Source organism: Plecotus auritus, assembly GCF_963455305.1.
Source record: "Plecotus auritus genome assembly, chromosome: 10".
Lineage (NCBI taxonomy): Eukaryota > Metazoa > Chordata > Mammalia > Chiroptera > Vespertilionidae > Plecotus > Plecotus auritus.
The window spans coordinates 55,288,223-55,302,044 of record NC_137785.1 but is presented as its reverse complement, the minus strand read 5'-3'; the positions used below and the strand labels follow the sequence as shown (position 1 = coordinate 55,302,044).

The 13,822-nt window shown below is 52.8% G+C and overlaps 2 protein-coding genes across 2 annotated transcripts; both read left to right on the top strand.

The window, feature by feature from the left end:
* Positions 1–1,093: 1,093 nt before the first annotated feature.
* MT4 (metallothionein 4) lies at positions 1,094–3,524 on the top strand (the record flags this gene model as incomplete). Its single annotated transcript, XM_080644909.1, has 3 exons — positions 1,094–1,124; positions 2,828–2,893; positions 3,343–3,524. 3 exons carry the CDS (start codon positions 1,094–1,096, stop codon positions 3,432–3,434), a joined length of 189 nt encoding a protein of 62 aa, XP_080501035.1. The 3' UTR covers positions 3,435–3,524.
* A 3,243-nt stretch (positions 3,525–6,767) lies between these two features.
* Positions 6,768–9,888, top strand: MT3 (metallothionein 3). The gene is made up of 3 exons (XM_080644405.1): positions 6,768–7,542; positions 7,778–7,849; positions 9,674–9,888. The coding sequence occupies exons 1-3, from the start codon at positions 7,512–7,514 to the stop codon at positions 9,781–9,783; spliced, it is 213 nt and encodes a 70-aa protein (XP_080500531.1). The 5' UTR covers positions 6,768–7,511; the 3' UTR covers positions 9,784–9,888.
* The last annotated feature ends 3,934 nt before the right edge of the window (positions 9,889–13,822 follow it).

Genomic DNA, 13,822 nt, shown 5'->3' with positions numbered 1-13,822 from the left:
CAGGCCTGCAGGGGAGAGCAGTTGGGGGGACCAGGCCTGCAGGGGAGGGCAGTTAGGGGTGACCAGGCCTGCAGGGGAGGGCAGTTGGGGGGAAACAGGCTGGCAGGGGAGCAGTTAGGCATCAATCAGGCTGGCAGGGGAGTGGTTAGGGGGTGATCAGGCTGGCAGGCAGAAGTGGTCAGGGCAATCAGGAAGGCAGGCAGGCGAGCAGTTTGGAGTCAGCAGTCCTGGATTGTGATAGGGATGTCCGACTGCCCGTTTAAGCCCGATCCCAGTGGGATCGGGCTTAAACGGGCAGTCGGACATCCCTCAAGGGGTCCCAGATTGGAGAGGGTGCAGGCTGGACTGAGGGACACCCCCCCCCAGTGCACGAATTTCGTGCACCGGGCCTCTAGTACTAATAATATTTATGTGCCAGATTCTGAACTGAGGACTTAATAGGCATTCTCTCATTTAAGCCACACAACGGGGCCAGTGCTGTAGGGTTCTCCTTTTCATTAGCTTGACTGCAGATGAGTAAACTGAGTTCAGACAGGGTGCAAGCTCCAGGTGGCACAGGCCCCTGACTTCTGGCCTTCTCCCCCATGGGGACTGGGAGTCACATCCAGAAGAAGGCCTGAGTGGGGCCTTCTAAAGCCCAGAACTAGGATCCAGCCCCTCCTGCCCGACCAGGGGAGACAGAAGACAGCCCTGAGCCAGGGCAGAGCAGCCCCTGTGAAGGAGGAGGCAGAAAGGGCAGATAATAGGACGCACAGGACGGGGACACTGGGTGGAGGTAGCTGCCAACCTGAGCCCCACAAGTGCCATTGAGCCTGAGCCTGGGTCCCTGACACCTGGGCAGGTGGGCATGTGGGAGGGGGGCAGTCACCTGCATCCCTAGTGATAAAAAGCCACCTGGGTGACTGTACTGCTCTCCCCAACCCCTCGCCTGTGGTGTCTGGCTCAGCCGTGTGCAAGGCGTCTGGCCCCAGGGAGAGGTGGGGCGAACCCACACCAGCAGCTCCTCGGCTATAAATAGGCAGCCTCTGGTGGCTGCTCACTCACCTCCTTTCTCCACCACAGACAGCACCCGAGCCTCTCAGACACCTGGACCATGGACCCCAGGGAGTGCTCCTGCTTGTCTGGTGAGTAAGGATGCCCACCCTTGCCCGACTGGTGTGGCTCAGTGGTTGAGCGTCGACCTATGAACCAGGAGCTCACAGTCTGATTCCCGGTCAGGGCACATGCCCAGGGTGACCGGCTTGATCCCCAGTAGGGGGTGTGCAGGAGGCAGCCGATCCATGATTCTCTCTCCTCGTTGATGTTTCTCTCTCTCCTCCCTTCCTCTCTGAATCAATACAAATACATATTTCTTAAAAGGATGCCCACCCCTGGGCTTTGGGACCGTGCCCCACTTCCTCCAGGGAGCCTGCCGAGCCTGCAGGAGTCTGATTCATGCTTCCTTCCTGCAGTTAGGAGCCACCAGGGGTGTTTGTCTCAGACTGGGGACCTCTGGGGCAGCTCCCACTCTCCTCATTTGCTAGAATTGATAGCCTGGCTCTGGAATGATTGTGGGGGAACCTAGCAGCAGGCCCCTAAAGGCAGCCACCAGGACAGGGACAGAGCTCCAGCCCAGGTCCTGGAAACCTGCTTTTGGTCCGTTGCTGCAATCATTTCTGACACTTCGTATTTCCAGGCCTCAGTTTCCTCAGCGGTTCCTGTGGGAACTTGGGCTTGGTGGAGATGGCCTAGCCCAGTGGTCGGCAAACTCATTAGTCCACAGAGCCAAATATCAACAGTACGACGATTGAAATTTCTTTGGAGAGCCGAAAACCGACTTCTGCGCATGGGCCACGAAGTTTCAATCGCACTGTACGCGCATGCCCGCACGTGGTATTTTGTGGAAGAGCCACACTCCAGGGGCCAAAGAGCCGCATGTGGCTCGCAAGCCGCGGTTTGCCGACCACTGGCCTAGCCCAGTGGTTCTCAAACCTGATTCTACAGTAGAATCACCTGTATGTTGCTTTTTTAACATACTGACTCCCGCCCAGTCTGTGTGGCTCAGTGATTGACCGTTGACCTATGAACCAGGAGGTCATGGTTCGATTCCTGGTCAGGGCACATGCCCTAGTTGCATGTTCAGTCCCCAGTAGGGGGCATGCAGGAGGCAGCCAATCATGATTCTCTCTTATCATTCTCTCTTATCATTCTATCTGTCTCTCCCTTCCTCTCTGAAATCAATACTGTACAAATATATTTTAAAAAATAAAAATACTGTCCTAGCCGGTTTGGCTCAGTAGATAGTCAGCCTGTAGACTGAAGGATCCCAGGTTCGATTCTGGTCATGGGCACAGACCTGGGTTGTGGGCACAGACCTGGGTTGTGGGCTCAGTCCCCAGTAGGGAGTGTGCAGGAGGCAACTGATCAATGAGTCTCTCTCATCATTAATGTTTCTATCTCTCTCTCCCTCTCCCTTCCTCTCCGAAATCAATAAAAATATTATATATATATATATATATATATATATATATATATATATATATATACTGACTCCCTTTCCCCACCCAGATCTTTGAATCCCAACATCTCAAAGGTTGGTCCCAGGAATCTACATGTTAACGAGGATCCTGGGGTTACTGAGGCAGCCACCCTGGTTTCCGTGCGTGGACTGGGCCTGGGAACCCCTGGATGGTCCTTGCCACTTGGAATGATGCTTGGCAGCATCTCCCCGTCTTGTCCAGCCCTGCCCAGCGACGGCCCAGAGACGCTGCCACTGTGGCGCTCTGCAGCACACCCTGAGTGCCCCGTCTGCCTTGGTCCTCAGTCTCTGCTCTGTCCTCTCTTCTAGGAGGAACATGCATCTGTGGAGACAACTGCAAATGCACAACCTGCAACTGTAAAACATGCCGAAAAAGTGAGTCCGGTGACCGGGGCACCGAGGGCCAGGCGCTAGGAAAATCTGTTCCCCCCATTCGCAACCCCCCAGCCACGGTGGGAGGGAGAGGGATCTGGATGCCTTTTACCCATTTGGGAGGACTGAGGGGAGGTTCCAGCCTGCCCAGCGGTGAAGGGGAGAGAGCACTGGCCTGGAGTCAGCAGCTCTGGGGTTTGGTCCCGGATCAGCCACTGTCCAATAACCCTGGGCAAACCCTGGCCCCCGCTGGGCCTCTGACGGACGCTGCATGGCCTCTGAGATTCCTTCCAGCTCCAACACCCCACGACTTCCGGTCCCAGGGTTTTGTGACTGTGGATTGAAGCCATGGCAGGCTCTTCTTTTCCTCCTTCCTCTGAGCGGTGGGAGCGGAGGTGGTAAGAGAGCAGTGTGGACCCCAAGCTCATCTGTCCATCTCCTGACCCTTCCAGGCTGCTGCTCCTGCTGCCCCCCGGGCTGTGCCAAGTGTGCCCAGGGCTGCGTCTGCAAAGGAGGCTCCAGCAAGTGCAGCTGCTGCCACTGAAGGGCCCCCGGGCGCTGGGGTGCGGCCCGGGAAGCGTCTGTACAGTGCGTTAGTGGAGAAGTTGAGATGCGCGTGCTTTTTGTATATTTGCCCCAGTGAGGCGTTGGTGACATTCGTGCAAAGTGTTGGAGCAATAAAGTTTTCATTCATGGTTGTCTGGTGGTCAGAGCCCTGTTTGAGCCTCACTCGGAAGGATCCAGAAGGGCTGACTCCATTGCAGATGCGGTGGTTGCCTGCCTGCATGCCTTCTGCCCAGGTTGCTAAGTGCAGGCTCCTGCAACTCTGCCTGAGGGCTTTCTCCTGCTGCCTGGGCCTTTTTTTTTTTTTTTTTTTTTTTAAATATGTTTTGATTGATTTTGAGAGAGAGAGAGAGAGGAAGGGAGAGGGATAGGGAGGTAGAAACATCAAGATGAGAGAAACATCACCAGCTCAGAGGCACATGTCTGAGTGTTTGAGCGTCAACCTATGAACCAGGAGGTCAAGGTTCGATTTCGGGTCAAGGCACATGCCCAGGTTGTGGGCTTGATCCCCAGTGTGGGGTGTGCAGGAGGCAGCCGATCAATGGTTCTCTCTCATCACTGATGTTTCTCTCTCTCTCTTTTTTACTCTCTCTCTCCCTTCATCTCTGAAATCAATAAAAATATTTTTTAAACATGAAAAAAACAACAACAAAAAGCCCGTCATCAATCGGCTGCCTTCTGCATGCTCCACACTGGGGATTGAGCCCGCAACTCGGGCATGTGCCCTGACCCGGAATCAAACCCTGACCTCTTCGTTCCTGGGTCAACGCTCAAGCCCTGAGCCACACTGGCTGGGTTCCCTGAGCTTTCTTGCTGCAAGCACAGAGTAGGCTGGGAAGACTGGGGAGTCAAGGCCACAGGGAATAGCCCTTAACCAATGACAAATAGTAGTTAGGATGTAAAATAGATGCCCCATATCTTTACCCTTACAGTGGGACAGATCTGAGACCTGGTCCGCACTGTCCCCCAGAAGTCCTGGTTTCTGCAGCTCCTTCGTCTTCTGCTCTCCCAGCCTGATTCCCCAATAACACAAAACACAGTCCCCCATTGACCTCCCTCTACGTCTTGATCTGAGCTGTGCCTTTCTCTGCTCCCATTTACCCATAAATGCGATTTGACCCAGCCTGGTATTCCAGAAAAATGTTCAAGTCTGATTCATTGATGTACGTGTCCAAGTCATCTTTCCTCACACTGTTTGATAAAATTTCTTGGGGCCGAGATACCAAAGAAAGTGGTTAACAACTCCTATGAGTTGTTACATGAAGAGTTTAGGAAGGGACCTTACAAACATACCAGGCTCATCTGAGGGACAACAAGACGACATGGATGCCCTCTGCACCATGTGGGTAGGTGTTGAGGGGTTATGGGTTACAAGTGACCTTGCAGGAGGAAAACTTAAGCAGAGGAGACATAAAGGAAACAGATTTTATGTCAAAAAGGAGAGCTTTCTCACAGCAGAGCTTCCTGGAGCGGGCAAGTGCTGTGTCAGGAGGCGGACACATCATGGATCGTGTTCCTGTGCTGCCTAATGAAGACAATGGAGACCTCGGACAGGCTGTGACGGACTCTGCACCTGCTCAGGATATATTCCAACTTGGATGGAGACCAGAGGAGGGCTTGGTGGGAAAGGAATGGAGGCCTGGTCACAAGACAAGAAAGGAAGTTCCACGTGTGGACTGCAGGGGGCGTTCGAAGCACACAGGCAGCTGAGGCAGGCGTACGCTGGGCCCTTGGGAATTGTACAGGGGTTGACAGAGGTGTTCATGCTTCACGCTGGCTGGCTTTGGGTCCCAGCCACCCCAGAAAGGGCTTAGACCCGATTCTGGTCAAGGGCATGTACCTTGGTTGCGGGCACATCCCCAGCAGGAGGCAGCTGATCGATGTTTCTCTCTCATCGATGTTTCTAACTCTATCCCTCTCCCTTCCTCTCTGTAAAAAAGCAATAAAATATATTTAAAAATGAAATTAAAAAATATTTTTAAAACATAAAATAATTTGGCAATGTAATCAATGGACCATAAAAACACTTATTCCCATTTTACCCAATAGTTTCACTACTGGAAATCTATTTTAGGGAATTCACCACATATTCGGGGGGGGGAAAGCCTCACTCACTCACAGGAGAGTTCACTTCAGTACTATTTATGATTGTGAAAAACTGGAAACAACCTCATGTCTAAGTCTATGAAATTGTTCAAGTAAGCTGTGGCCCGTGCACATGATGGGATATGACATGGCCACTAAAAATTCACAGGAAATGATTTGGTAAAATCGTAAATTATAGGCTATGAATTAGTTATGCAGTAATTTTTTTTTTTTTCAGAAGAGAGGCCACATAGAATACAAAATGTGAAAATGCAATATACTAAAATGTTGACAGTGGCTGTGTTCAAATCACAGATATTTTTCTTTCTTTCTATTTTTCAAAATTTTCCAAAATTTACTGACATGGCCTTTATTAAAATAAATACTGTTTGAAAAGAAAAAAAATATGTTATACTTTGAGATATAAATTCTACTTTAAAGACTGTTGTCCTCTAAGGGAAAAATCATGGACGTAGCTCTAGCTAGTTTGACTCAGCAGACAGAGCATTGGCCTTCGGACTGAAGCGTTCCGGGTTCGATTCCAGTCAAGGGCACATGCCCGGGTTGTAGGCTTGACCCCCAGTGGGGGCCGTGCAGGAGGCAGCCAATCAATGATTCTCTCTCATCATTGATGTCTCTATCTCCCTCTCCCTTCCTCTCTGAAATCAATAAAAATATATTTTTTAAAAATTGTAGAAATGAAATTAATTTCAGAGACAGAAATTTACAGTCTATTGATAAATATGGGAAAGGTCATTTATAAATCAGTGTGTACTGGAGGCTTCTAATTTTATATTTGAAAGGATTATATATGCATATATTTAATTATCCAAAAATTTATACAATAAAGAAAGAATAAAGGGGAGGAGGGTATTTCAGAAGGGTGTTATGGTTTTTAGACCCCTCAAGATCCTGGCTACCCTAAGGGTGTAGGGGTGTGTATTAGGGTTCTCCAGAGAAACAGAACTAGTATAGATAGATATAGATATAGATATAGATATAGATATAGATATAGATAAAGATATGACATATATATACATATATATCTATGTACATATATATGTATATATATGGTGGGGCAAAAGAGGGTTTACAGTTGTTCATATGGAAATCAATACAATCATTAATAAATAATAATACAAGAATAAACTGTTTTGCATAGTCACAACTGTAAAGCTACTTTTGCCCCGCCCCGCACATATATTAGCACATGTTATGCATTTATGATAGGGTTTGGCTCACATGATGTGGAGGCTGCGTCCCACAGTCTTCCACCTGCGCGCTGGAGAACCAAGACAGCAGGTGGTGTCTTCAGGCGCGTTAGAAACCAGAGAACCAGGAGCGCGCCAGCGTCTCTGGGCAGGAGAGGGCTGTCTCAGCTCAGGCAGAGTCCATTCGCCCTCCTGCCTGTCTCTATCCAGGCCCTCCACAGACTGGCTGCTGCGCACCCACATTGGTGAGAGCAAGCTTTACTCAGACTAACAATTCAAATGCTGATCACTTCTGGAGACACCCTCACCGACACACTCAGAAATGAGGTTTTCCCAGCTGTCTGGGCATCCCTCAGCCCAGGCGGGTTGACGTATAAATTACCCATCACTGTGGGGCGTGGACGGGGAGCTTGCTCTCCCGGCTCAGAAGCCTCCATCTCAAGGACGCGTCCCCGCGGTGCACACGGAGGCCCGCACCCGGGTGGGGAGTGTCCTCCCCTGTGCACACAGTGAGAAGTGAGGTGGCTGCACGCAAAGCGGGGAGTCGGGGAAGTCAGGGAGCCCGGTGGGGGAGGGGGACCGCTGTCGCAATGCGCGCTTTCCTGGGAGCCCAGATGGAGAGGGGGCGCCGGGCGCGCGCGCCGCGGGCTGTGCTTGCGCGCCCCCGCCTGGAGCTATAAAAGCCTCGGCACCTGCGGCCACTGAGCTTCCAGTTGTCGGGAGAAGCCAATTCACCCTCTCCAGCGCCAGCTCCGCTCGACATGGACCCTGATACCTGCCCCTGTTCTACTGGTGAGCCCCTCCCCCATGCGGCACAGCGCGCCCCCTCACTCGCAAAGAATCCCATGTCCTATGGCTTTCGTCAAGGACATTTGGGGGAAGGGACCCTTATTTCCCATTTTGAACCTCGTGAAGGGTAGGCATATCCCAAAGGGCACTGAGATTCGGCACCCCACCTCCTCCCTTTAGGCCTGGCCCCGCCCGAGTTTTACCACTTGAACCACTCCTGCGGCTTCTCCCTGTCTAGGTGGGTCCTGCACCTGCGCTGGCTCAGATTCCTGCAAGTGCGAGGGATGCAAATGCACCTCCTGCAAGAAAAGTGAGTGTGGGACCCCCTCTCCCCCTGCCTGCTCTGCTCCCCCAGTCTGTCCAGGCAACATGGAGAGACCCCGAGGCCCCCTACTGCATTGCTTCTGACTCTTTCTGGGACAGAGGTCCTGGGGAGGCCTGAAGATACAATCGCCCTGGCCCCACCCCCAGTGATTCATCCAGTAGGCCTGGGGCAAGACATTTTGGAAATTCCCAGCAGATTCCAATAGGAAGCTGGAACTGAGGACTGTTATCCTGGTCCACCCCTCCCCCATCCACTACCCCCTTAAAACCTCCAGTGCGGGGGGGGGGGGGGGGGGGTGGGGGAGCCATTAGTGAGTTGGGGGTTGGCTCTGGAGTTCCCATCCCTTGGCCCCTCAGGCCTTTGTGGATTCCCCCCAATTTGACCTCCCCTGGTCTCCCCAGACACAGCAGCAGTGTAATGTGCATGGGGAGTAGGAGGTGGGAGGAGGCCTTTCTTTTCCAGGGTGTGTAAGACTAGGGGTGGATGACCCCATGGGTCTCCTGGACCCCCCTACACCCGTATCATCTCTGCTCCTGCAAGTGTATCCTCCAAGCCTCTTTTCAAGGCCATGTACCCTGTGATGCTTGTTCTGTAAGGCCCAGGTCCCCTCCAGCCTGGCCTGACCCTGCCATCCCGGACTCCCCTGTGTTACCAGAAAGGGGACTGGGCCTTAGGCCAGTCGGTAGTGAGTGGGTTTCTTACTTCGTGCACGTTTGTTAAAGCTGGGGATGGTGAAACCAGGAAGGGCTAGGGTAGAAGAAGCAACAGGAGAGAGCGCAGGAGGGCTGCTTCGGCTCCCTCGAAACGTTATGGGAAAGAAGTGAGCCGAGGCGCCTGCTGTCAGCTCACTGGAGAGTGGGAGGAAAGGGGCTTGGGGACAGGTCCAGGGGGTGAGCCCGAGAGGAGCTGTCACTGCCCATTGCTCCCCTGGTTACAGGTCCATGGGGACCCTTAAAGTTTACAGGGGTGGGCAAACTTTTTGACTCGAGGGCCACGATGGGTTCTTAAACTGGACCGGAGGGCCGGAACAAAAGCATGGATGGAGTGTTTGTGTGAACTAATATAAATTCAAAGTAAAGGAGCGGAGGGGAGAGCAAGAGAACCGGATAGAACAGCCGGATCCGGCCCTTGGGCCGTAGTTTACCCAAGGCTGGTTTAGAGAAAGAAAATTCCCTCTAAAGGGAGGTCCACGTGAATGTGTCCAAGGAGGGGCATTCTGGCTTCTTTGTCTCCAAGGGTTTTATCTGGTTTCCAGAGGTGGGGATCTTAGGGGAGTTCTCAGGGACCATCTCAATCGACTATTCCCCAGCATTTCTAGATGGTGGTGGCCACTGATGGGTCAGCACCAGGGCAGGGGGGCCTTCGACATTGCCACCTGGTTTTGCTGCTTTTCGGGGCCTGGAGCTGAGGCCTAGATGTTATCTCCAGGGAGGAAAGGTCAGGCCGGGACCAGACCGCAGGATCAGCGAGAGGCTGGGGCAGGAAAGGCACCCCCGGGGCAGCGAGGTCTGGCACTAGGGCACCCAGGGCTTTCTGCCCTGGTGACCTGTATGTGGCTGTAAATTGCTTGCTAGTCTGTTCAGCTATCTGTCTCAGTTTCTCAGCTCCACCTGCCAAGGAATTTTCCTAGCTTCCTACTATCCTGCCTCACCATCACTTACCTGAGGGGTTGGGGGCTGGGTACCCCTCGCCCACAGGCAGCCCAACATGCAGCTGACACACCAGAGATGCTGAGTCAGACCAGGGGTGACCCTAGGTAGGGGACAACGACCAGCCTCCTTCTGCCCCCTCCCCTTGTTTTACCTGCAGGCTGCTGCTCCTGCTGCCCCCCTGAGTGTGAAAAATGCGCCAAGGATTGCGTGTGCAAAGATGGAGAGGCGGCGGAGGCCAAGGCTCCGAAGTGCAGCTGCTGTGATTGAGATGAGGACCTGCCCCTCCAGGAAACACGTGTAAATAGTGCTGAGTGGCCCAGTGCCACCTCTTGGGGGGGGGGGGTTCGGCTGTGTATCCCCCACCCCTGCTAGCTGCTGGCAAGTGATAGTAAAGCCTATGAATGGAATAAGCCAAGGACTGGTCTCTTCTTAAAGGGGAAGGGTGTGTGTAGGGTCGGTGCCTAATCTGAGGTGCCCAGTTGAAAAGTGAAACCCCGAGACTTGGCTACTGTTCCGTTTGAGGCTGAGATGGAGTGGGAGTACATCCCCACCCCCACAGGTGGCCCTTGATCCTCCTGCTACGTCAGGATCAACTCTGGGGAAAGGGGAGAGCAGACCACAGAGGTTTGTCTCCACCTCTCTTCATCTGTACCGTGGGGCTGGGGGGAGTGAAAACCAGCCCCCAGCTCCCAACGCCTGTCATTTCTGGAATTTTCTAGTGGCTCCTACAGAGCTGCCTGTTTTCAGAGTCACCACGGGGAGTCCAGGAGGCTCCGGGCCCGTCTGGGCAAACTCAGCTGCGTTTCCAAGATCACAGCCCTGAAAGCCCGTCTCCCTGAAACAGAGTTGGGCTCCTTTTCAAAGCTTCTCAGGCGGCACTTTGTCTCCGCGCCCCCTTTCTTCTTGGGGAAGTAGGGCGATAAGAGCTTTTGTCCCAGGGCCTTGTGGTCCAGGCCTTGGTGAATGCCAACACCCAGCCTGCCGGGGCTGGCCGAGCAGGGCGACACGGGGGCGGGAGACAAAGGCTGCCGGTGGGAGGACACAGCGCTGTGAACGCACCCCTTTTCCTCCAAGCCAGTTTTGAGTGGTCCCTTCAAACGCCCACCAGGATGTACTTTCAATAGGCTACGCTACGTGGAGAAAAAAGAAGAGAGCAAGGAAAGTCACGCCCCGGCCCCACCCCCAGTGATTTGCAGAGAAACGACAAAAAAGGCTTGTCGCTGGCGAGCCCTGGTTGTTTGGAAGGAAGTGGTGTCAGCTCAGCTGATCCCTAGCCGGTTTGGCTCAGTGGATAGAGCGTCAGCCTTCGGACTGAAGGGTCCCGGGTTCAATTCTGGCCAAGGGCACATGCCCGGGTTGTGGGCTCGATCCCCAACAGGGGGCGTGCAGGAAGCAGCCAATCAATTATTCTCTCTCATCATTGATGTTTCTATCTCTCTATCCCTCTCCCTTCCTCTCTGACATCAATAAAGAAATATATTTTTTAAAAAATAAAAAATAAACTGAGGCATCATAAAAATGTTCCGTTTACTTAAGCAAACGTCAGTTTGAATTGGGAAGCATCCGATCTATCGAGCTGCACACGAGGAAAGACTGTGACAGGCGGAAGGGAGCGGGAATGAGGAAGTTAAAACGGCCAAACAAAATGGGCTGATTCTTGCCATTTACTCTCCCTGAGGGGACGGCAGGGATCACGCAGGCAGATTACCTAAGGGTTGGGTAACCGGTGGTGTCAGGTGGTTCCTGATGGACTGATTGAAGATCATTCAGCCTTTGAATGAGTAATCTTTCCCATCTTTCCGTGAGATTCTGAGCAGGCAAGGAGACGCACATCTCCACCAAGTCCGCCATCTCAACTTGGCCCTCCAAACCACCTCATCGCAAGAATAGTTATGGATGCTGGACACTGAGGGTAGATGAAAAGAACGGTCTCTGGCCCAGCTGGTGTGGCTCAGTGATTGAGCATTCATCCCCGAACCAGGAGGTCATGGTTTGATTCCTGATCAGGGCACATGCCTGGTTTGGGGCTCCATCCCCAGTAGGGAGCCTGCGGGAAGCAGCTGATGAATGATTCTCTCTCATCATTGATGTTTCTCTCTCCTCCTCTCTCTGAAATCATTTTTTTTAAAAAAAGGAAATGGTCTCTGTCCTTCACGGAGCTCATGGACTTGTGGGAGGGTAAAGCCACTGCAGAACAGCCAGAGTGAACTTCTCGATGCTTTAGTGCTGGAAGACTGATAGACCATGGCACAGAGGCTCTCCTGCTTTAGAGATGGGAGACTGAGGTCCAGGGATGGAGGCGGACACTTAAAAGCTCTGGTAGCTTTAAGAAGGAAGAAACCCTACCAGGTTGGGGGATCAGGAAGAGGCACGTAACGTGGGCTTGGGGCCCCAGCCAGTGTGGCAAAGTGGTAGAGTGTTGCCGGTGGACCAGAGGGTTGTGTAACGAGTCCAATTCCCAGTCAAGGGCAGGTACCTGGGTTGTAGGTTTGTTCCCCTGCTCCTGTCAGGGCACTTGTGGGAAGCAACTAATCGATGTCTCTCTCACATTGATGTTTCTCTCTCTCCCCCTCCCCCTCCTTCCCTTTCTCTAAAAGGATATTTATTCAATTGAAAAAAATATCCTTGGGTGAGCATTAAAAAAACAAAACAAAACAAAAAGCCCTAGCCGGTTTGGCTCAGTGGATAGAGTGTCGGCCTGTGGACTAAAGGGTCCCAGGTTCAATTCTGGCCAAGGGCACATGCCCAGGTTGCGGGCTCAATGCCCCCTGGTAGGGGGAGTGCAGAAGGCAGCAGAACAATGATTCTCTCTCATCATTGATGTTTTTATCTCTCTTTCCCTCTCCCTTCCTCTCTGAAATCAATTAAAAAAAAAAGTTACAAAAAATATTAGAGGCCCTAACCAGTTTGGCTCAGTGGATAGAGCATCGGCCTGCGGACTGAAGGGTCCCAGGTTCGATTCCGGTCAAGGGCATGTACCTTGGTTGCGGGCACATCCCCAGTAGGGGGTGTGCAGGAGGCAGCTGATTGATGTTTCTCTCTCATCGATGTTTCTAACTCTCTCTCCCTCTCCCTTCCTCTCTGTAAAAAATCAATAAAATATATTTAAAAAAACTAGAGGAGCTGATTTCATTCAACCACTCATTGAACTCCTTGGTACATTAATAAAAAAGGGGGGGGGACATTGGAGGATGACAGGAGGGAGCATAAACCAGGCACGTGGAGTATCAAATGTATTGGGAGGTAGGTGTGGGATGCTCTGATCCCAAGGCAGACGTGCTTGGGGACAGAAAAGGGAAGTTGAGGTCAGGTTGGAGGGAGGGGTGACCCCAGAGCAAGCTTAGCCTCCCCCTGCATGCAGGTGTCGAAGCTGCTCTCCCCAGGCAGGCCTCGCCCGTCAAGGAGCCTGCGCACTGCGGGAGGGTTCTGTGGTCTTCGTTCCTCGGCATTATTAAGCCGCCACCAGCCGGGCGCTGTGCCAGGGGCCAGAGCAAGGACAGTGAAGAGAGCAGACGCCGCCCACAGCCGGGGCGGAGAGTCAGATTAAACAGAAAGCCATGCTCAACACTGGCTGCCCAGAGGCTGTGGGCAGAGTGGCTGAGTGCCCCGGCTCCGGAGCTACCCGTGTAGCCTGATTGGGCCCCTCCTGGCAAGTGGCTTTGAGCAACGTTCCTTAACCTCTCTGAGCCTCAGTTTCCCCTCCGTAAAATGTGGCTCACGGCAGAGCCTATGGTATAGGGTTGTCAGGAGTGAATTCATGCGGGTAAGGAAAGCACGGAGACCCTGCACGAGACACGGGCTTTGTCAGTGGAGCTGTTTAACTCAGGGGTCCTCAAACTACGGCCCGCGGGCCACATGCGGCCCGCCGAGGACATTTATCCGGCCCGCCGGGTGCCGCTGCCTGTTCTGCTTAGCAGCCGACTCGTCCAGGGCCCGCAGTGCGCATAGGAATTTGTTCATAGTTTTTTTAAAAAACTACAGTCCAGCCCTCCAACAGTCTGAGGGACAGTGAACTGGCCCCCTGTTTAAAAAGTTTGAGGACCCCTGGTACTCCTGGTAACTGTCCTTGTCATTCATAAGGGCTACAGAGAGGGGGTGCATTTGCTATAACAGAAGGATTCCGCCTATTGTGGGTCTAGGAAGGCTTTTCTGAGGAAATAGCCTTTAACATGAGCCCCAATAGAGGAAGAGGAGAGAAGGATGGAGAGAGTATTCTAGGCAAAGAGCCGGAAGTCAGACAACCTACCACTGCCTTTGCCCAGGTGACCAGACTTCTAAGGTGGCCCTCAGTGACGCCGGCCTCTGC

Excerpts from the sequence above, each read along its gene's own strand:
- MT3 (XM_080644405.1), top strand. The coding sequence starts at position 7,512 with ATGGACCCTGATACCTGCCCCTGTTCTACTG. Across the intron at positions 7,543-7,777 it reads TACCTGCCCCTGTTCTACTG|GTGGGTCCTGCACCTGCGCT; the intron begins GTGAGCCCCTCC and ends CTCCCTGTCTAG. Across the intron at positions 7,850-9,673 it reads ATGCACCTCCTGCAAGAAAA|GCTGCTGCTCCTGCTGCCCC; the intron begins GTGAGTGTGGGA and ends TTTTACCTGCAG.